The 25046-nt window shown below is 42.0% G+C and overlaps 1 protein-coding gene across 2 annotated transcripts in view; it reads right to left on the bottom strand.

The window, feature by feature from the left end:
- Positions 1–25046, bottom strand: part of PRIMA1 (proline rich membrane anchor 1) — a 44982-nt gene that overhangs the window by 7845 nt on the left and 12091 nt on the right. For both annotated transcript variants that reach the window (XM_075193364.1, XM_075193363.1), the window contains exon 4: positions 6745–6856. In XM_075193364.1, the coding sequence (XP_075049465.1) occupies positions 6745–6856 (112 nt within the window). The remainder of the gene's footprint in view (positions 1–6744; positions 6857–25046) is intronic.

Below are 25046 nucleotides of genomic sequence, written 5' to 3'. Positions count from 1 at the left end.
ACCCTTACCTACAAAGCCCTTAACATCACTACCTCTTCATACATCTCAAATCTCATATCAAAATACTCTCCCTCCCACCCTCTTAGATCTACCTCTGACCTACACCTTGTCTCGTCTCTGGTAATCACCTCTCACTCCCGCCTACAAGACTTCTCCCGTGCTGCTCCCCACTTATGGAATTCCCTACCACCCTCAATCAGGCTTTCCCACAGCCTTCAAATCTTTAGATGTTCTATGAAAACACATCTCTTTTTTAGCGCTTACCTTATCCCTGATTATACTTCTCCCACTAATGCACCCTCACAACTTTCCCAATCTGCACTCTGAGCCACACTCGCTCCTCTTGTTTCAGCTGTGCCCTCTTCCACTTAGAATGTAAGCTCTCTATTGAGCAGGGTCCTCCTTACCAGGGGCGGGCTGGGTCGGGGGGCAGGGGGGCATCGCCCCCCCGGGCCGCTCATTATCACGGCTGTTAGGGCCGGCCGACCCCCCCCCCCGGAAGTAAGGCGGCCGCATCACATGTCATGTGATGCGGCCGCCTGTGCGGCGTGTGCCCCCCGGGCTGACGTCCGTCAGCCCGCGCCTGCTCCTTACCCTTTGTTTTCATGTCGGTATATATTTTGTCTACCTTCTATGTCCCTGTTTTATGTATGTCCTTGTTTTCCCTACTGTACGGCGCTGCGGAGCACTGTGGCACCTTACAAATCTACGATAATAATAATAATAATACTCAGGCTCTAAGATTGCATTTCCTAATCCAACAAGTGTAATCAGCATTCTCTGTCCTCCCTGCGTTACCTGGGCACTCCCACCCCCCACAGAAAGATTTATTATTCATATTTAAGCTAAGTTCTGGTCTTCTACCATCTGCCTTCTCATCAATCACAATAAAACCACTGTGCCATCACAGCAATGTTTTCCCTACTTCCTCACATGAATTCCCAGAGCTAAAATAAATGTCAGTATTTAGTGCACTCAAGTATGCAGTGCGGGAAGCCTCTGACACAATTCCATATGAATAGTCATAAACCCTCTTAGGGTCTGATGTATTATCACTGCTCCCTATTGGTGGCGTGGGGGGAGGGAGAGAGACAGACCTAATTCTTTCTGGCCACTTTAATAAACAGTAGCACAAAAATAGTGACCACTGGACATGATCATAATACAATTCTATTACACTCTATACAGACATAGGACACTACACCCCCAAAATGACGTGACCACTGGATATGATCATAATACAATTCTATTACACTCTATACAGACATAGGACACTACACCCCCAAAATGACGTGACCACTGGATATGATCATAATACAATTCTATTACACTCTGTACAGAAATAGGACACTACACCCCCAACATGACCTGACCACTGGACATGATCATAATACAATTCTATTACACTCTTTACAGACATAGGACACTACACCCCTACATGACCTGACCACTGGACATGATCATAATACAATTCTATTACACTCTGTACAGACATAGGACACTACACCCCAACATGACCTGACCACTGGACATGATCATAATACAATTCTATTACACTCTATGCAGACATAGGACACTACACCCCCAACATGACCTGACCACTGGACATGATCATAACATAAGTCTTTTACATAGGGACATTTTAGGAGACAAACCTTTCTAAGGACACATTTTCACAATCTGGGACTGTACCTGGGAATTATAAAGACACTGCCACCGATGTCTACAGTTTACATTTGCTATGTTATCTATGCCTGTATGGTACTGTCACAGACAGCAACTAAAAAATCAGCATTAAAACATTTATAGCACCTGTAGAACATGTTTGTTGAATTAGTGAACAGCAAGTTCTGATTTGCCTGACATATCCATATGAGCTCAGTCTGTTTACAATTTATCTATGAATGACATTTTCCTGGAACAGTCTAGGGAACTAAAATAAGAAACATTGTTTAATTTTCCCATCCGTAATTTTCATGGTTTAAAAATAACCAGGGTCAATTGTGAACTTTCCTTGTTGCATAGAGTAACTTGTATCTCCTAAATGTTGTCAAACTTATGTCTGGGTTACACAAATAAAACCGTAACAAGCATTGTCAAAGAAAATAGAACAAAGCCTAACACAGTAGAATGTTCACAGAATTAGTCCAACCTGTAGCCAATCACAGCATTAGAACATTCACAGGCTAGAACAACCAGCAGCCAATCACAGTATAAGATCATTAACAGTAGAGGCTATCAGGCCCGCACATGCTCAGAAAGCAATTAGTTATTGGATGAAAGGGAGGAACTTGAAGCCTGCCAATGAGGAATCCGAAAGTCCATCTCCGGTGATGCTCGTCTCAGAGGCTATACATGCTAATGTTATCTTCAGATGGCGTTAGGTATCTTGGTCAAGCTTCGAAAAACGAATAATTTTGGAGCTGGATAATTAGTCCAGACCGCAGTTACCATTGAGAATTATAGGAACTAGGGTATTCTGCTATAATTAGTCTAACGCACCGTTATCTCTAATATCTCCTGCATTAGACCTCAATACTAAAATATGCCCAAACCATGCAGGAACGGTCATTTAAGGCTTGATAAATAGGCCCTTATTAAAAACTCGGCAAAAGCTGCCTGCTAGATGTTAATGACCACCGAGGCTGCTATTCTCTCTAGCGAAGAGCAAGTGGCACAGTGGGGACTCAGACAATGAGTGCTTCATGGTGGTGGAGTCATATGTTATTCACTAGCCACCAGTGATTTGAGAACTGCTCTACACTAGCCCCAAGAGATGGGAGGTGTCCTGTACACTAGCCACCAGAGTTGGAAGGTTTCTTGTACACTAGCCACCAGAGATGGGAGGTCTGCTATACACTAGCCACCAGAGATGGGAGGTCTGTCTACACTAACCATCAAAGATTTGAGAACTGCTCTACACTAGCCACCAGACATTTGAGAACTGCCATTTACTAGCCACCAGATATTGGAGGTCTGTTCTACACTAGCCACCAAAGATTGGAGGGCTTTGTACTGTATCCTCCAGAGATTGGAGGGCTACGGTACAGTACCCTCTAGAGACTGGAGATCTGCTCTACACTAGCCACCACAGATTGGAGGGCTGCTGTACACTACCCACCACAGATTGGAGGGCTGCTGTACACTAGGCAATAGGCTGACTAGTTTGCAGCCTAGGGCACAAGGCTTTTGGGGCTACAATCTTTTCGGAGGTGCAAAATGGTGACAGGGAGAGCTGTATCCTGAAATTAATTTTAAAATATAAGAGAATAGCTGTTCTCCAAAGGAAAAAAGAAAACATTAAAGAAGAATGTGTTAAACGTTTTAATCTTGATGTGGGCGGGCGCTTGAAGATAAGAAAGTAGGAGTGGCAAGGATGGCGACTGGCACAGCCCCTTCACACTTCGGCCTCAGTAGCGCTCGTTCATGCCTCCATACTGCTATACAGTTCTGAATGTCATGAAATGAGATGTCAATGGCCCTTTTAAAAAGCCAAGTGAAGCTGGTTTTCAAAAACACAGGGACATAAACATTACAGGGGGTTAAGGAAGCTGGATTATAAATTAAGGATGAGTGTGTGTTAGCCTGGCATGGAATGCGAGTGGGGCGTTAAGAGCACATTCGCCTAGGGCGGCCTGAACCCTTAATCAGGCCCTGACACTAATTAACAGAGACTGTGGTGGGGGGGAAGGATTCCATCAAAGGGATACAAGAGGGCGGTGTGCCTCACTAGAAGTGGATGAAGACAGGAGTGTTTGGGTTAAACACAGGCGATCGTAAGTCTAAATCATTCAAAAGTAAGATGGGTCATGGGTCAACATGTTACGGTTCTAACATCACCAGATTGATAAGCCCTTTCCAAATTAATTTACAATAGTACCACCCTAAATGTGCCTTCCCGTTGTGCATTCATGTGCCTCTCTTACACACTACTAACAGCGCTCCCGATCCGCCTGGCCCCTCCCACTAAAGCACGCAAAATAATTCCCACATACGTCTCCACCTTAGCCTGCAAATCCACATGCTGCCCCCTAATGGTGGGTACATTTGAGCAAAATCAGGAGAGTGGCGTCATAAAACAGCATATGTGCTTTTGCATTTTCATAAATGACCACATATTAAACAGGGGGCAACAATAATATCCATTGGTACTCGTCACTTATGTACATATAATAAGCTGTCTTTTACACTAAGGCTCTTATGGAATCAGCTAACGCAAAATAATTTCCCTTTCTAAATGCACTGACAATACACAACTGTTTATTACAGCATATTGTGGCTGATAATGAAATGTAGGACACATGGGAGCATTCTGAAAACAGCCGTCTTGTGTTGCCCCTCGCTGCATCATTATGGAAAAGGAGATGGAACAGGGGGGTATTTAAATGACAGGTGAAGCAATTAATTCAAGCAGCAGTACAGCAATCACTAGAACCACATGAGGTTCGCTCACCACTGAGACTATGGAATCTTTTCAGTTTGTTAATTTGCTAATTTGTACATAAATGGAAGATGGAGATACAGTATTTGCTGTTTATTACAAGGGTACTTTACTTGCAACACAAGTTGTTTCATATAAATGAGCTTCTATTATAATTCATAAATGTTTAAGGAACTTATTAGAACTAAAAATATTTGAGGTCCAGTTGTACCATATGTCCACATGAACAGTCTATGGAACGCTGAGTCCTGGTACCAACATTGTCAATGCAACCTACATATCACACACTGTAGTGTAATGATTGAGTACTGAGGGCCTCATTCATTAAGGAACGGTAATGCCGATACGTGCTGCATTTTGCCTAAAATCGCTCGGCACAAGCCGAGAACCAGATCATGTGCCAGCGAACGCAGCAGCATCTGATTGCAAGCTTTGAGCATCTTAAAAGGTACGTGTTTTTCAATCGTATCACTGGCACCAGCTACAGGTCGGGTCTAAGTGCCGATTACCAGTGATGACGGCTATGTGTGCACCATGCTAGAACATGTGTTTGCAATCAGGAGCAATTGTAAAAATGCATTTTACGTACAGTAGACATTAATAACATCCTAATAAATGGGGAAAAAAAATCTTTTTGTTTTTAAATGTTTTGTCATTAGTGACTATATTACAGATAGACACTGTGATTAAGTGATCTCCACTCTTTTTCTGCTCACCTCTACGGGGTGCCAGGAAACATGAGCGGAGATTCCGGCCATAACATCGGCACAGTGAGTTTCCGCGGACGTTCCGGAGACACCTCGCGCTGAATTGAATCTCCCCCTAATTGTCGCTGTTGATAACTGCCAATGGTGGGTTTATTCAGAAAGAACTACAGTATATCAGCACTGGTATTGGAAGGCTCTAAGGAGGTGCTTGTAACCTTGAAGATTGATGCATAAATTGTATGTTTCCTAAACTCCTCAGTGACTTATAATATCCTTAGAATTTTTAAGTATATTATATTTAAACAAATTACTGAAAAGAATATAAAATATATTAGTTATTTACGCTTCAATCCTGTGTGAAGCCGCTACTTTATTCTTCATAAAAGTATATATCTTTGCAATGTAATCATGTAGCTTTTGTAGCTTCCTTACAAAACATTTAATTGAAACTTAAGTTACCATTCACATCAGTTCCTGCCCCAGGTGAGCTTACAATCTATATCATATTTGCCAACCTTATCAGGGGCGCACGCAGGATTGCGCAGCAGCTCCGTTTTGGTAGCGCTGTCCTATACAGCAGCTGCGGCGCTGCCAAAGAAGCGTCCGCGGCGGTGCTGTACAATACAGCACCGCCGGACGCTTCTTTGACAGCGCAGCGGCTGCTGTCTGGGACAGTGCCGCTATGGTGGGCACTGAGTTAGCGCAGGTGGGGGGTTTCTATAGACTCAGAAACCCCCCCTGCGTGCGCACTGCTTATGTTGGCCGGTTCCTGGAGGGCACGAGGGGTGTTTGGACGGAGGGGGCAGGGCTTCGCGAATCGGATCATTTTTGGCCACGCCCCCAGTGATGTAATGCTTGTTTGGGGCCTTTTTACAGTGGCAAAAAGACTCTAAACAAGCATTACATCACTGGGGGCGGGGACAAATGACGCGATTTGAGAATCCCTGCCCCCTCCGCCTGTTCATGCCGCCTCTAATTTTGTGAAATGGGCAGATACGGGAGAATCGCCAGCTCTCCCAGGATTCCGGGAGAGTTGGCATGTATGATCTATATTCGCTACCACACGGACACTAGGGTACATTTTATCAGAAGCCAGATAACCTACATACAAACTCCTACACAGATAGGACTCTGGTTGGAATTGAACCCATGACCCCAGTACTGTGAGGCAGCCACGCTAACCACTGAGCCAATGTGCTACCCACTGTGCCACCATGTCACTGTAAAATGGAACTTTACTACCATCATTTATAGTAGGCGGCATACAGCAAAACCCAATCAGTACTTTACGGTTGTATTTTTTCCATGCACCAAAGAGGAAGATTGCCTCCCTGCTGTTACGGGAGATAGAAGTGTTACCCATGTTTAGCGTTCCTGTAAGTTAGCCACATGCACACACACTGCAAGCTGGTTGTTCAGCCCGATCTCCCAATGACCATCTCTCTATCATATTGCCTCTCTCATGGGTGAGGCAAGTGTTGTGCTAAACCCATAAGTACCAGGGCCCTCTGTTCTATATTAAATGTATTATCATTTACAAGATGTCGTTCTAGGTCCTCTTGGCAGGGAGCAGACGTTTTTAGACCACTGGCTTACCTTTTTATTGCCTTGTAGCACATAATAACCACTATGAAGAGGACCACGGCTGCCATGATAATGAGCAGGAAATGCCACCATGTCTCCTCCACACAGCATTGTGGGATCTTAACTGCAAAGACAAAAAATGACCAGTGAGTGGGAGTGATATAAATACACCTTCATTTCCTAAACGTCAGTAACGAACAAAGATAATTCAATGGTAAGGCATAAACAGGATGTCAATAATCTTTGGAAGGTGGTGTTAAGACATGACTCTTGCTCAAATGCTGCAAAGCTGAACCAGTACACAGATCTACGCCATCTTGGACTGGCACCTTTAATGAACCATTCTTATACCATTGTGCTGGCACATAGGTGTGCCCTCGAACAAACGTTTGTAAACATTTTCAAAAAGTCACATGCTGTGTTCGAGAGGAAAAGGATAGCAACATTTTACAAATATTCATAAAATCAACGCGGAACCCACTTTCCAAAGATTGCCAGCTTAAAGTTTTTGCTGTCAAAATGCATCAACTTCAGTTAATCAGATAAATATTCTGTCTCCATTACATCAGTGCGTCTGTCTCAGAGATCCATTAGGGCTACACTCCACACAAGTGATTTTCAGTGGCCCGGTCGTGGGCAATTCATCGCTTACCAGTGGCTAAGATCACATAATGCCGCAATTGAACCGCATTGCATGAACTGCAAACTATTAATCACCTCCGCTGACTTTAATGGGATGAGCAATTAAAAGCTCATTCATGCAATTTTATAAGTGATTCAGAGCAGGATATGCTACTTTGATCGATGTAATGAGATTACAAAGAGATTAATCACTCAAAGTAGCATAAAGTATAGTTATTTAAGTGATCACTCTTTAGGACTAAAAAAATCACTGTGCAGTTTAGTTCAATACAGCTATGGCAAAAAAAATGGTTATTTAAATGCACACCGAAAAACGAAGGGAGTCTTAGAGGCTCAAATACCAAACTAGAATTTACAGGATACAGAAGCTGTGGAGGGACAAAGTTAGCAACAAAACGTAATGATCTTGGCTCCATTTAAATATATTACAACTCCTTCCTTTGAAATAATTGTCAAGAATTTTTTGTCTGTGTGTGGCCAACAACAGTATACACACCTCCCAATTGTGTTCAGTGGAACAGTCCCAAATTTAGGGTTCTCTCCCGTTGTCTCGCCTGGTGACATGTTTGTCCCACAGTTGGGAATGTTGGGGGATGGAAGATAGCTAATGGGCAGCTTATCACTTTACTACGCTGGGTAGCTCTCTGGGGGCGTGACCAAGCTCCCATCACGATGTGACCACGCCTCCATTAAGCTGTGGACCTGTCCCCTGTTCCGCAGTCAGGGACTTGCATGTTGGGTGATAGAGGCATGTATGTCTTGTGCTGCTTTTATTGTCATGTTTACACTTTTGAACCTTTGAAGTAGAATGTTGGTGTGGTAGTGATACAGGGCCCTACACGATCCCGGATTAGCAGAATTCATAGAACTTTACCATTGAATTTTCATCTACAATTCATCACAACTGGTTCTGCACAATTCAACTCCGTAGCACTTTTATTTCCTCCAAGGAATTCCTGAACATACACTTTAGCTCGGTGCACCCAGGAGCAGTTCTAGCTTGTGGAAGCCTCTCCTGAGAATGGAGAGAAGGTGTGCACATTGATGTGCAATGGGGGCGGACTATCCAGACACGGGGAATCAAAACCAAGATGTACTGCACTGATCACCTGGTGCCCATTGGAAATTAGGACCATAATGGGTAATTTTAATGTTCTTCTGTTTTAGTAAGTGGCTTTGTGTGGCTAGATTTTAGATAGAGTTATGAAAAATGGCAAGCAACATGGCAAATCATGTCCTGCACCAATTTTCTTGGCAAATTTAAAAAGTATATAGATTAGAGTGTCAATATGGCGCCAATATCATTATGCCAACTAATGGTGGTTATCGGGAGGGGGGGGGGCACACTAACTCTTTCCTGCAGAAGAACTTCACTCTTATTTGTTCTCAGAGGTAGTGTTGGCTCCGACTTATACCTTCAGTTAAATGCCCCTTGAACCTACCAGACACACTTAACATGGTAAAGAGATGTTTTCATGACCTTTTCTACCAATGTAATAAAAACATTAAAATGTTTTAAAGCGACACAGGTAATAAACACAATCCTCTCACACGCACGATTATTTTAAGCCACAGACGGCATAATTATTTTAAGACATGAAACAGAAGCAGAATGAGCAGTATTTTAAAAGAAAAACAAATGAAAAAATGTAAACTAATGAGGGTGATGGTCCCAAAGTGGCAGTAAGAAGGTATTTATTAGTGTCACCATGTACATTTCCAGCCAGACCGAGAATACCACAAAAGTAGGCTCAAAAAGCGGACGTGCCCATATGTCCATGACCAGGGTCGTAACTAGACATTTGTGGACCCCATAGCAAGAGTCCCATGTTGAGCCCAAAGGATCCCGGATTACCAGAATTCAATAAACTTTACTCTTGAAGTTTCATCTACAATTGATTCTTCACAATAGATGGCATAATTATTTTAAGACATAAAATAGAAAAGGAATGGGCAGTATTTTAAAATAAAAAAAATAAAAAAATGTAAATTAATGAGGGTGTTGGTTCCAAAGTGTCAGTAAGACGGCATTTATCAGTGTCACCGTGCACGTTTCCAACCAGACCCACAATACCACAAGAGTAGGCTCAAAAAGCGGACGTGCCCCTATGTCCATGGCCAGGGAAATGGGGCACATCCGCTTTTTGAGCCTACTCTTGTGGTATTGTGGTCTGGTTGGAAACGTGCACGGTGACACTGATAAATTGCGACATTTGTGGACCGCCTAGTAATGGTCACATGTTAAGCACAAGGGTGAAGTTCGTAAATTAAGCCCATGGCTATGCAATGACAATGCAATGACAACAGTAGGTTATAGCAAAATCTAAATACTACAAAAAAAGCACTTCATGACAAAACACATGGCAAAACAAAAAAAGCCAAGAAAAATATATTTCTCTTGTGAAATACATGGCTTAATTCATTTCGATTTTGTTTTACACAGCACAATGCTTTTCCTTTACAATAAATTAGATGGTGTCGCATCTGAAACCAATAGCAGGGGCAGCCAGATTCTATCACATAAATTTTATGGCCACTGTTCAGATAACGTTATTTATGGAAAGTGAGAGAAGGCCGGGTGACCTCTCAGTCAGATAAACAGATTAATGACATATTGGAGGCTTCCAGCATTACAGAAAACATCGATCTTGTGTTCTGGGCAAAGACAAATTTGATAATGAATTATCTTTCAGAAAACACCTTATATCATCACACTAAATATAATTATAATAAAGGACAAAGTTGAAAGTTATGGCAGCTGAGATGGATGTACCTGTTATCGGCTGTTTGCATTAGAAAAAATACACTGTTTAGATTCCAGGAGTTGAAGGGGATTCGGTTGACTTTAATCTATTATCTTGAATATGTCCTACTGGAACTTATACTAAATACATTGTATTTAGGGCTTTTTTGTCAAGTATTTATGTTGTCAGGCAGACTTGTTTTGTTTGTGTTGCCCAGGTATAAAACTTAAATTTGCTATCTGGAAGCAACAATAACCACAGCAGAAAGCACAGCAGTCATGTGCCGTATCCAAAGGCATAACAAACAAACATCTCTGCCTGATGATATCAACACACGTCTATTTAGCTCTACCTGGAAAACAGATCAAGATATGCATAGAAAATAAATTAGGATGTATTGTGAAATATATAACTTGTAGAAAATGTATTTCCCTCTATCAACAGTATATGATTTTGCAATACTAAAACCCTTTCCCCAAGTGTGAATGAAAGTGGACGGATATTCTGAATCAATGCAGTTCTTGTTGTGTGTCATTGACTGGCCACTGCCCTAAATATACCGTATTGCTTCACTTCTAAGACACAACTTTCCCCCATGTAAACATCTCTAAAACTGTGATGCGTCTTAGAATAACGGGTGCGTCCATAGGCAAACCGAGGGGGTTTTCTAATACCTGGAAACCCCCCTCGAAGCCTGGGGCACTGTATAATTGAGGTGGCTGGACCCTGTCCCCACTTCACACGGCTCTGCTTGAAAAGGGAGAGCTGCGTGCACCTAACAGTAGTGCACGCAGCATTATATTATGGGGATAGGAAGAGTTGGAGAGCAGCCAAGCACTGTCTAATATTATAGCTACGCCCCCATGCATGCTGGTCACGCCCACTGGTGGCGTGGTGTGGAAACCCCCTTCTACAAATCCTGCGTTTGCCCCTGGCGTCTTTATCATTTTATTTTAATCATAGGACTCATTCTTAGGGTCATATTCAATTAGGATTCGCGCCCGCGATTACGCATGTAAAGTGTCATTACGGTATCGCAATATCTCGGATTTCCATGCGCAGCCCATAGAGGAAATCCGCAATGTTGTGGAACCGGGACCTGTGCGGAATCGGGGGCGCGAATCCTACCTCAATATGCCCCTTAGGGTCTTACAATCGATGGTGTCTTAGAATCAAAGAAATACGGCATATATATATATATATATATATATATAAATAAATGTCAAGGGGTCCCAGCCATCTGCCCTCCTGATCCGTAAGGGCAGATGGTTAAATATTAATACTCAATTTGGGTGAATATCTCTTTAAGTTACTGACAGATGAGCTGTTCCTAAATGTATACAAATATGTATTTGAATTAGCTTGTATCTCACATATATTTGCTGTTGTTTCTGTTGGTCTGTTACTTTCTTTTGTTGCATTCTAAGGTTTAATGTCACATGTTGCGCTATCTCAGTGAAGTCTACAGGTAGGTCTTACCCTGTAAATGTTTTATGCTCTAATTAGTTACAGGAAAATCCAACCCTGTAAATCAGGCCTGTCCAACCTGCGGCCCTCCAGATGTTGTGAAACTACAAGTCCCAGCATGCCCTTCCAGCTATCAACAGGTTGTCTACTGGCAAAGCATGCTGGGGCTTGTAGTTTCACAACACCTGGAGGGCCGCAGGTTGGACAGGCCTGCTGTAAATCATCTATTTATCTGGCTACAGGTTAGTCTAGACATTTGAATGCTGAAGTGTCGTGATTGGCTACAAGTTTCTCTGGTGCAAGGAGGGCACAACGAACCAGATACCCTTATCCACTGGTGTGGTTGCTACCAACGTTTCCTCATATGCTACACTGCTTTTCCTACATGCCCCCTATGGTGCCACATCACTGGCAAAGTATGGGGAAGTCTATTTACCAAGAACCACCACCGTCCTGCTATTGCTCACAATGGTGATAACAGATATAATTATTATTTAAATAAATAATTTTTTTTCATAAGTTAAATATATTAAAATATGTTTTTCCTTCTATATTTTACGTAAATATATATTTTTTAAACACTATTATTTTTTTGTGTCGAACGTGGAACATGAAGCCCGTCCACTGAGCATGTGTGAGCAGCAATGCCAGGTCACAGAAGCACAGAGGGACCGTACATTGGCTGGTGATGCGGAAAGAGTCCTCCTACCGCTGCCAACCAGTATGACGGCTCAGCTCAGCCGGGGGGAAATTCGGGGCACAAGAAGATTTCCTATCACTGCAACTAACAGTGATAGGAAAACTTCAATATTGTCAGCTCTTGATAAATTAACCCTTTGGATCTCACATCTTGCAAAGGCGGAGGAGGGGAACGTTAGTGAAATCTTTTAGCAGGGTGGTACTGCAGCTTTACTACGAAGTTCTGTCTACTGTCGCATTATGACCATCTTTTGACTTACTTTAACGTTTAAATTTTCCTCCTAAAATACTGCTCAGTCATGTCCTTAAAGATGACATTGGTAAAAATTGGGACCATCTTCATTTCATGTATTATCTGTCCATTTTAACATTTTCATTACATTGGTAGAGTTACACTACATACAGGCCCGGCGCTCCCATTAGGCAACCTTAGGCAGTTGCCTAGGGTGCCGGGACCTGCAGGGCGCCGCTGACTAGATTTTCTAATCTAGTCAGCGGCTCGGGACAGAAGTGCCCGCCGCTGATTTTCAGTGTCCGTGGCGCATCTCACACATGATCACTAACATCAGTGATCATGTGACAGTCTGTCCGGCGGCGCCTCGGTGAAGTATCACTGTCTGTCAGTGACAGACAGTGTGAATAAAGTTCTTTCCCGATGCCCCCCTCCCCTTCCATCATGCATCGCTCCGCCTCCTGTGTGAAGAAGGGGAGGAGCAGCCATAGAAAAGAGAAAAGAAAAGAGAAGAGAAGAGGTTTGAAGAGCCCCCCTGCATCTACTGACCAGGCTCCAGGAGAAAAAAGAGTGAGGTGAATAAAATCTTATTTATTTAGTGTGTTCGTCAGGGAAGGGGCATTTGTTTAAATTTTGCCTAGGGCGCCGAGAACCCTAGCACCAGCCCTGACTACATAAATATACTCTCATACATATTTATATATATATATATATATATATATATATATATATATATATATATATATATATATATATATATATATATATATATGCCTGGTTGATGAAGAAGGCAGGGTTTGGGCCACAAAACAGGAGACACACTCCAAGTGCGCAATCTCCGCCCCTGAAAACTTGTTTAAGTAACTTGAAGTTTTATTTTTACATGTGGCACAATAGGAAGCCTATCTCAACACCTCAACGGATAATGGTGCCCTAAGCCAAACCATCTAAGTGGATGGAACTGCAAAAAAAATAAAATAAACATCAATTTCCCGGCTATCCTGCAATTTTTGCAAAATCCAGGCATCAGAAAATGTAGGTGTGACAGGATGGACCGCCTATGCCCTCCTGTCTGCTGTTTCTGGGAACCGGCTGGGCTTACTTTGTCACCGTTCCCTTTTGTTATCCCAAATGCGCCCTCTTGCCGCAGTAGGAGGGTCTTACAATGCTGCCATCAATGAGCTCCTTCTATGGTACTCAGAACCACGTTCATTCTGGGTAACTGACACTGCTAGTGTACCTCGTTGCTGGTGTACCCGGGCTGGTACTCCTGACCTCTCCCTATAGATCAGGGTTGCTGTGGATGGATCCCCCCCTGGCCTATCACACTGACCAGGGCTGCATGGGTAGCAGGCAGTGCGGTGGTACTGGAAAAGCTTGGGTCCAAACCTCAGACAGCCGGAGAACGGATTCGATTTTGGGTCTAATCTGCAGATCACAGGAATACAGCAATATTGAAGATGTTTTCAAGCAGGTCTTGAAGCAAGATATTTATTTGCTCTCACTGGTTAAGGGTCCCAGTGATCAGGTCAGTTGAAATCAGAAGAATACATTTCAGTGTACAAGTCAGTGCACTTATACAGATTTGGACACAGACTATTTTTAGAATCAGGATGTACTCTATTTACACAAACATGGATTTACATGCAGTGGAAGCTAGCCATATTTAAACTTATATGTGAAATTCTAGAAACGCTGTGATGTCCTATTAGATGCAGAGAATCCAGGAGCCAGTCTTAATTAAAGGTTCCTGCCTTCAATGTTGGTCCTTCACACAGCAAAAGATCTAATTAACATGGGGCCTTTTATCAGACCGTTCGGAATACATATTCACACAGAACAACAAAACCCAAAAACAAGCCAGTTTCCCACATCACAATACACAAGAGGCTTTGTAAACAAAGGCTCATTGTATCAGATATATACATCAGAAATAGGCGTATCCTATAGCAAGGTTAAACAAGAGACAAATTTCTTCACCTGATCTCAGAAATAACGATTTCCTATCTCACAATATACATAATATCAAAAAGTAAGTGCACGTGCAATTATATAAATAAGCGCCCTGCGCTATTTGCTTTAAACAAATTTATACCAAAAGTTATTTAATAGTGATCCAGTCACACCAGGGAAATACATTTCAGCCACAAAACTTTTACTTTTTACTGTTTCTCATATTGAAGTATCCACAAGGTTATTTTGTTGTTTATTGAGCCTGGGATTTATACACCTAATCCAATACTTCTGTCTCTGTGCCATGTACACAGCAGATAAAAGATCCAATTTTCCTTTAGAATGAAGTACAGACATAGCCTGTAGGTAAGAGATAGTGTCCTCATTCACTTAATTACAAACTTATCTTAAAGGCGATCTATCATTGCCAAATATTTGCTATCAGATATCAAGGTGTACAGCCATGTCCTGCAGTGTTACAGAGTTTGCAAGTGCTGGGTGAGGGTTCTTAAAAGTACTCTTGGTCTGGAATATTGAGGTTCATTATTACTAGTAAAAATATACCAGTAACTGGGGTAACTTTGGCTTTGACAAGAGAGCAGTCTCTAAAACTATGTTACAATATGCTATTTACTGAAAGAATAGTAGATACCTGGAACAACAATCCAGCACATGTAGTTAGCAAAATAAAATAAAAAACAGTACATGATCTTACAGCAGCATTACTAGTTACTTGGTCATTTTTCAAAGTGCTTACTTTTAGTAGTGGCCCTGGAAACTGCATCCAAGTTTCCTCTGTTTTGGGTACTATAGTACCTGCAAATCTTTTTCGTTCACCACTGTAAAATAACTGCGAAGGTTGGTGTAAGCGGTGGGATTACTAAGAAGCTGCAGTGTTTGTGAAAGTGGCTTCTTATTGGTCCACGAGGTCACACCCCCCTTAGCTTTCAGCCAGGGCTGCGAGACAAAGGATGGAACCCTGGAAAATACAGCTGTGTGAAGCGGCCCCTGTGAGCTGCGTCCTGGACAGGGTGATTTTTTCCAAAGAAGTGGACAAGAAGGGTTATATGGACTTTTCCTCAACCACCATCTTAATCTCCCTAGGATACCTTATTACCACTCTTTACATAGTTGACACAAGACAACAGCCCACTGACTCCCTAACCAACATTGCAGCGTGACTGGACTATACAGCCGCTACTTGACTATACAGCCGCTAAGCACTTTTTACCTTTTCGATCTGGCTGGACCAATATGTGAAACGTAGCACTAAACCTCATGTATCAAACCTCTATTGTCCCATAGATTGTAAGCTTGCACGCAGGGTCCTCTTATCTCTCTGTATGTATTACCCAGTATTGTTATTTTATGTGTTTGTTCCCATTTGTAAAGCGCTATGGAATATGCTGGCGCTATATAAATGTTGATGATGATTGTTGATGATATGCAATTAGTCTACAGTTGTTACCAGCAACAACGTCAGATGATCCGCCAGCAGTTAGCAGAACTCAGTATCTGCAGTAGTTAGAGAAGGTTCGTGATAGGTGGCAGTGAAACGACCAATCAAATTTAAAGAATAGGCCCATCAGTTGTTTCAGCTCCCAAACAATGGGGCCCTAGTTTGCAGAAAACATGAACAACAGGAGCTGCTTACAATGTCTTGCATTCTAAAATGAATCACTAAATCTATTCTTCTTGATTACTGCAACTTCATGTCATGAAAAAAACAACAGACCACACTAACTGGACAGATAATCAGTGTTCTCTCCTTCCCCACAATTAGAAATTATAATAAAGATTAAATGTAGCACAATTTAATAATGATAAGGGCCCTGCAACATTTAATGAGCTTTACCATTGCACAGGCCAGAAGATAGAATTAATTACAGCTTTAGCATAATCAAGTTTACTTTTGTCACAGCTCAGGCAGCATTTCTATCATAGGATGTGTATACTCTATGGAGAACATGGGCTGAAGGCGGCCTTGTTGCTGTGTGTATTTATAGCCTAGCTTAAAACTATTTCCACTTTATTAAATAAACTGTCCTAACAAGATGATCATGCATCAGCCGGGTAAACAAGACCCATTATTTTCAATTATGCGTCTGATAGATGTAACCACACACCCTGATTTGTGGTTTAGCAAAAAAAACAAAACACATACTTGCCAACTCCCGGAGAGGGGGCGTGACTGGAGGGCGGGAGGGGGCGGGACGAGGCAAATCGCGTCACTTTGGCCCCGACCCCCGCAAAACCGTAATTTACATCTCGGGGGGCTGGGCCAAAATGATGCGATTGGCCTCGCTCCGCCCCCACCCGCCCTCCCAAATGGCGTGATTCACAAAGAATCGCGTCAAATGACGCGATTCTCGGCGATATCCATGATCCGGGAGAAATGCCAGCTCGCCCGGGAGAGTTGGCAAGTATGAAAAAACAGTCCATCTTTGTTAACATTTTACCTTTTTTTTTTTTCGTTGTCCCCAATTGCAAAGAGTTCCAGAATTTGCTGGCGCTATATAAATAAATGTTGATGATGGTACATTGTACAAAAAAAAACACTTGGCTTTAACCAAATCATTAACAACCAGCATGTTGTATTGATATCTATATAAGACAGGTGTTTTTTTTCTGCTTTCCCGCCAGATATGGGATCTTTTATCCGGAAACCCGTTATCCACAAAGTTCCGAAATAGAATAAAAATTATATCTGCATTTTAGTGATTGTCATATACGCAGACAAGATGACCAAGGGCCTGAGTCATGGAGACTAAAGCATAAAAAAGGAGTAACTTTGCACCTGGGAAAAACCATGTTGCATTGGAGGGGGGGGTTAAATTTAAAATGTTGGGACAGTTTTATAGTTGGGGTAGGGCATGTACTAGATCAACTTTAAATTTCAGTGTAAAAATAAAGCTATCAAGTATTTGTGTGCTACATGACAAAACAGCCAGTTTTTAACTTGTGCAAAATAATCAACTAATTTTCACCCCTTGCATTGTAACATGGTTTGTCCAGGAGAAGACTTTTTTTTTGCTTCGCTCTGCTTAATGACTCAGACCTCAAGTGTTTAATCATACTTGCCTACTTTTAGGCACTGAAGTCTGGGAAATCCCAAACAGTGGGCGTGACTAGAGGGTGGGAGGGGAGCGGTCAGTTTTGGCCCTGCCCCACCTACAAATGATGTTTTGATGCGGGGGAGCGGGGCCAAAAACGACGCGATTCACAGCAAATTGCATTATTTTGGCCAGGTATTTGCCAGATGCGGGAGACTTGCCTGCTCTCCCGGAAGTCCGAGAGACAGACCCAGATTTCAGGAGTCTCCCGGACATTTCGGGAGAGTTGGCAAGTATGTGTTTAATCCTATAGATACTATAAGGAGCTCTGCTAAAGAACTTAGGACTTCTATAGAGCATCAGTGCTCTGATTTTTGGGCAGTGTGGCTCCATATGTAATGTTTAGTATAAATATAATTTTATAAAATGGAGCACAACTGACCTCCGCCACCTCAGAGATGGCAGAGGATTTTGGCGCAAGGGGGAAGAGCTGTGTAACATGCGGCATGGTAATAAATAATTACCACCCATGTACCTCCTTGCTCCGCCCCCTCCTTCAAGACACCCCTCCCCCAGCAGATGGCCGCTTAAAGCCGTCAAGAGTAAGCATCTTTGCCTTAACAAGGAGCAGGGGCAAACGCAGGATTTGCAGAGGGAGGTTTCCACACCACACCGCCAGTGGGCGTGACCTGCATGCATGGGGGCGTGGCTCTAATTTTAGAGAGTCCCAAGTCTCAATATCCCCATAATATATATGGACAATGCTGCGTGCACTACTGTTAGGTGCATGCAGATCTCTCTTTTCGAGCAGAGCCGTGTGAAGCGGGGGCAGAGTCCAGCCACCTCAATTATACAGTGCCCCAGGCTTGGAGGGGGGTTTCCAGGCACTATGAAAAACCCCCTCGGTTTGCCTATGAGGAGGGGAATGCTAAGGTCAATGATGGGAAACAAAGGAGGAATTTTTAAATGTGTTTTAGTATATTTTAGGGCTCCAAATTATGGGAAAAAAACCCTTATCCAGAATCCCAAGCATTCCAGATATTAGATCCCATATCTATGTCCAAAGTCTGATCTAGAATTAGTAGCAAATGTTTTTAGCTTGTATGCTTTATTTATATAATTATCACTATAATACTAAAATACTTTGTAGCTCTTTACAATCAGAAATATAATCCCCAGAATAAATATCACAATATAATCATTCTCCTGTAACAAACACACAAACAATGTAATCCTGGGACAGATAAAGTGGTCACAGCTCTTACACCACGTCATCGAGACACCCTAGTAAAAGAGAAGGAAAATATGCATTTTTGGGGGTGCCCAAGGACAACTCTGAAAAATCTTTATTTTAAGTGAGCAAAAGTGTTATTGTCAATCACAATACACCAACAGCAGCAGCCCCTCTGTACGTAGCTCTATAAACAGAGCCCATTGGCTGCAAGACTGCAGGGACCCCAGTGCACGTTTTAGGAAAGGAAAGGCTTTGTGTAGTGGAGTACAGTGAGTAGGCCTAAGCCAAAGGCAAAATTAGTAGCACGACCTCAACTGCAGGGAGGCACTGATCATAGTTCAGTGGGATATAAGAGGTATCTATATAGGTCTTTTAAGTAAGACCTTTCCCACAGCTTGGCACAGATATTGAAACAAGACTAGAGGGTAAATTTATCAAGGGTTTGAAAAAGTGGAGATGTTGCCAATAGCAACCAATCAGATCCTAGTTATTATTTATTTAGTACATTTTACAAAATGAAAACTAGAATCTGATTGGTTGCTTTAGGCAACATCTCCACTTTTTTCAAACCAGCAGCTTCATAAATTTACCCCATGTAAGTCCCATAGTGAGAGAACCAGAGGGGGAGAATAGCTGCAGTTGGGAGATGATTGACCGGGAGTATTTGTGATGTGGAAGGCCAGGGGAAGATGGGGTGGGAAGGGTTCATTTGCATTTGAGAGCAGCACAGTGGCTCAGTGGTTATCACTTCTGCCTCACAGCACTGGAGTCATGAGTTCGATTCCCAACCATGACCTTATCTGTGTGGAGTCTGTATGTTCTCCCCGTGTTTGCGTGGGTTTCCTCTGGGTGCTCCGGTTTCCTCCCACACTCCAAAAACATACTGGTAGGTTAATTGGCTGCTGTCAAATTGTTCCAAGTCTGTCTGTGTCTGTGTTTGTTAGGGAATTTAGACTGTAAGCTCCAATGGGGCAGGGACTGATGTGAGTAAGTTCTCTGTACAGCGCTGCAGAATTAGTGGCGCTATATAAATAAATGGTGATGATGATTGTGTACTTGGAAGTGGAGAGTTGTGATTGATGTGTGGCTGATCAGATGTGTGACGATACTGGCACGATATAAATAAAAAGTCTCACAACAATAATAATATTTGATAAAGAGATTAAACAGATTTTGTGAGCACATTTGGTTTCCTGACTCACAGGTTGCTCTCTGTTCGACTGTCTTATATCAGTTCTACAATTCCAATGCATCCTTCAGGATCCCTAGCCGGGGATTCCTACTCTTTTCCAGTGCCAGACAGCAAAATTTGCACAACTTTGGAGAAGTGTCTTTTCTGGAACGCTTTCTGGGACAGGTAGCTCCAATTAGGAGCTGTCTTCCTAATCATGTTCATGTGACTACAGACACCAACAATCAGGTAACACTGATGTCTTACTGCGGGGTACTATCTAATGATAAGTGAAAGAAGGGACCCAATTTACTTTTACACTGCTCACTTCCTGGGTAAAACTGGACCAATGAAATGTTGAACAAACCTGCTCAAAGAGGAAAGAGGACTTACGATTTGATATAAAAAGTTCTGCCAGGGTACAGACATTTTTGTGAGTTCTACAAAATGTTTTTTTCATCCAAGAACATCTTGTACCCAACTATAATTCTGCTCTATAAATTAGCTGCCCCTTAAGATGTGCAATGCGTGAACTATGACCAATGTAAGCGTTTCAGGGGGGGGGCTGCAGAGTTTTGGGAGATTTAATAACTTGCTCCCAGCCTCTGCAAGCAGAACATTCATTTGGAAAAAAAAAATAAAAATAGAGCCGTTTGTTACAGTGATCCGTACTACATCTGAAAAGCTTTCACGAAGATATTAAGCTTTTTTCCTTCTATTTCTATAGCGGAGAGGGCTGTAGTGCAAACGAATAACTCCCAAGCTCATAGAAATACATTTAAGGCAGTATTTCAAACACTTTCACGACACAAGGGCGGCTCAACTGGCTTCCTGGCTCTAATCTCAATTTACAGGCATCTGGCAACCACAAAACAATAATAATACAATTTTGCAGTGAATTACAATAGAGGCTAAATATATCAAACCTTTTAAAAAGGAAAAGGGGAGGTGTTACCCCTAGCAACCAATCAGATTCTAGTTATCGTTTATTTAGCAGTTCTACAAAATGATAACTAGAATCTGATTGGTTGCTATGGGCAACACCTCCACTTTCCCTTTATAGAAGGTTTGATATATTTAGCCCTAGTTAGCAATTCCATTTTTTTTCTAATCAAATATAAAAGACCTGTAAAATTACAAATAAAGTTGGTTTAAAAAAAAAAAAAAAAAGGTTGACATTACATTTAGTAAATATCTAAGTAAATGAGGGATTTGTAAAAACTGATCATATTTAAAAAAAGGCTTTGAACGCAAGTTATGCATTTTTAGGTGCTTTTGGTAACGGTCAGAGCGCCTATTGTATCCATTCCTCAAAACAGGGGTCATATGTAATAGCAGATGATTAAATGGGCATGGTTAGAACAACCCAAAGTCCAAATAATCTACCCTGGCAGCTGGAGTCAAGGGGTTATTTTAACCAAATCAGGTGAGGGGGTTTTATGTTACCCATTTTGCATCATATAAGTGATTGTTTGCTCTACTGTTTCTGGTTTCTATAGCTGGTGAGCGGCTTTTCTCTGCTGTGATACGTTTGGTGAGATAAAATTATAACTCACATAAGTACAAAGTCAAAATAAGTGTGGCCACACTGGTGGTGGAAAGTGTACGTCACCTCTCCTTATTTTGAAGCTCCACTTCATGACCTTGTACGGGGTCATTGGACAATAGTATCTTTACGATGTGGGACATTTAGCTGGTTCTCTTCAGAAGTGATCGATTTGATGGTTCATCAGCCTTATTGATGGTCAACACAGTCGGTTGATCTGATTTTTTATATGTCTAGTTGTTATCCACTGGCCAGTGTTGCATATTTTATGGTTCATTTTTAATAAAGTGTTTATATATATTTATTACCCACGGATGGTTGTATATTGATTGTGTGTATCAGTCATCAGCGCTGTTTTCTGTTGGGAGGACATAGAGATGGTAGGAGAAGGAAGAGGAGGTGATGGATAAGATGGTCAGGAGCTGGTAGGATAGGGAAGCATGAAAAGGTGAGTTTTGAGTGAGCGTTTGAAGGACTGAAGCTTGAGGGACAGTCGAGTGAGTTCCAAAGAAATTGGGCAGCACGCCAGACGTCTTGGAGGCCAGCATGGGAGGAGGTAATGAGAGGTGAATTGAGGCGGAGGTCAGAGGCTGAACGGAGTAACCGGATAGGTATGTACCTCAAGACAAGATTAGAGATGTAAGGGGTAGAAGTGCTGGTAAGGGATTTGTAAGTGAGGGTAAGGAGCTTGAACTGAATTCTGAAACAAAGAGAGAGCCAATAAAGGCATTTACGCAGACAAGAAGCGGAAGAGGAGCGACGGGAGAGGAAGATAAGCCTACCCGCCGCATCTTGGATGGATTGAAGGCCATACAAGTGAGAGAAAGGAAGGCCAGTGACTGAGAAGATGGCGTTAACCATTGTAGTCTATGGGGAGAGCATCTCAGGAGAGTGATCTTCATATCTCTCCACGACAAGCTTTGTGCTCTCCTCATCGCAAATTCTGCCTAGACATAACGACCTATAAGTAAATTGATCGCAATTACGATCACTTTACTATAAGCTTTTCGCCAGGACAGGCTGCTATTGGAGCTGCTAAATAAAGTTAATAAATAGGCCCGTTATATCCTTTTTATCAATGTAATAAGAGATGATAACTAACATGAGATAAATACTTTTACTAATCTGCAGGTTTGAAAAAGTGGAGATGTTGGCTATAGCAACCAATCAGATTCTAGTTCTCATTTATTTAGTACATTCTACAAAATGACAGCTAGAATCTGATTGGTTACTATAGCCATCATCTCCACCTTTTCAAACCCAGTATAGTAAATATGCCCCTTAGACTGTAACATTCAGTGAAGCAGGGACTGATGTTAATGATTACATATTCTCTGTACGGCACATCGTAATATGATTACTATATAATCTCCATTTAGAGTGATCGCAAAGAGAATTTGATTCCTCTAACAGAAGACATTGTTACATTCCAAAAGGCCATTAACATTTCTGAGAAAAAGACAAAACAAAAGTTGGAAGAAAATCAAACTCCTCTTGTTTGGAAGATGTTGAGTTTTTTCCTTTTTGTTCATCAGAAGACAAGAAGGAAAAGTGTCAGAACTGCTCTTGGAAACTTATACAAATAGGAACCAATGACATATTAATGCAGATGTGAGCAAAAGAATATCAAAGCTTGAGAAGTAACTGAGTGATTACCAGGTTAGTAATCAGAGGTAAATGTATAGAAAGAGCGATAGAACAACCAACATTGCAGGGGGTAAAGGATGACTATGCCGCAATCCACAGTGCACGTACAATCGCCCAATACTTTGCCGAGCACGACCCTGATAGTTTCCATAGTCATTAAGGAAAGTAATGCAAAATCAAGTAAATGTTCTCTGGGACAAACCATGTTACAATGCAAGGGGTGCAAATGAGTCTATTATTTTGCACATAAGTTAAATACTGGCTGTTTTTTTATGTAGCACACAAATACTTGATAGCTTTATTTTTACACTGAAATTTAAAGTTGATCTAGGACATACCCTACCCCAAATATAAATCTGTACCCACATTTTAAATTTACCTCCCCCTCCAATGCAACATGCTCAGGTGCAAAGTTACTCCTTTTTTATGCTTTGCTCTCCTAAATGGCCCTATGTGTTTTGGCCTTTCCAGCCAGGAGACCCGAACCCAGTCGAACATTGATGGGGTATTGGGGCAACGCTTGTGAACACGTTTAGCACCACCATCATCAAGGCGCTGGTGAAGTGACTTCCTTTTAGAAGAAGTGTGCTATACAGTCCCAGGCTGCCAGTCATTGGTAGTCTCAGTGCTATAGCCATACTTGCCAACTCTCCCTGAATGTCAGGGAGACTCCCTGAAATAGGGGTGATCTCCCTCACTCCACGAAGAGTCTGGCATTCTCCCTGATGCTGAGCCAGTACAAGACGTGGTTGGCTTCGCCATCTGTGGCATGATGACACAGTTCAGAAATTGTGTCCTATGTCCATGTATTGATGCCTATGGAGGTGGCCATTTTCATGTAGACCAAGATGTAATCAAAGACTGACAGGTAAGACTTCAGTAATGGAGACAGAAATGTAAAAGACACTTCAGTCTCTAGAGATTCATTAGCTGCTTTTCTTTAATGCATAGTTGCCTACTCTCCCGGAATGTCCGTGAGACTCCCGCATTTCTGGGAGACCTCCCAGGCTCCTGGGACAGCAGGGCAACCTCCCGGTTCTCGCCCCTGCATTAGATTAGTTGGGGGGGGGGGGTGGCTTAATGACGCAAATATCGCTTCATCTTACCCCTGACCCCTGCTGTAATTGGCCAAATTGTGACAACCGTTTAGGGGCGGGGACAAAATGATGTACTTCATCAAGCCCCGCCCCCGCACACCCACCTTCCCCGGGATCTCCCTGAAGCCAATGAGAAAAAGTTGGCAAGTATGGCTATAGCACATACTGACACAGGCTCTTCATCCATGAATGCCAAAACGCTTAAAATGGGCAAAGGACTGTAAGCTTCTGGGTCAAATTGGGCTGCACATAACTTTCTCCCAGGGCAGGCCCGTCTATGATTTACAATTATCATGAGTCACAGTGCTCAGAAGCAGAGAGCACAGGAAGGTGCCGTTAATGTACTCAAACATTTGTATAATTCCCAGTTAATTGGCATCCTGAAAATTACAACTAGTCTGTTAAAGAGCAGCAAGAGAGGACCCAGTCATTAATAATCAGTTGAATAAAGAATTATTTTTTGGGGATATCAAATTTAAGCCGACAGTTGTACTGAAATCAGAGGGATAATAGAAAAGAATTAAGAGAGCTCCTTTATGAATAAATTTAATTTGCAAATAGGTCACAATAACCTAAACCTGATTTTCTATGGCAAAATGTCTCAATATTTATATAATACAATTTGCATATCAATGAACAGACATTGTAATCAAAAGAAATCAAATGATTTATTGTACAACAGCCTTTTGTCCATTGGAATGCTAATATCATATAATAATACTACTATAGCCTTTTCTTTTATTATAATAAATTCTTAAATTTAATAAATGAGTTAAGTGTCCCCAGTGTCATGGGCAGGGGTACAAACATTTTTTAGGCATATTTAACT

The sequence above is a fragment of the Mixophyes fleayi genome, chromosome 12 (genome assembly GCF_038048845.1).
Source record: "Mixophyes fleayi isolate aMixFle1 chromosome 12, aMixFle1.hap1, whole genome shotgun sequence".
Taxonomy (NCBI): domain Eukaryota; kingdom Metazoa; phylum Chordata; class Amphibia; order Anura; family Limnodynastidae; genus Mixophyes; species Mixophyes fleayi.
This window is presented reverse-complemented; position numbering and strand designations above follow the sequence as displayed.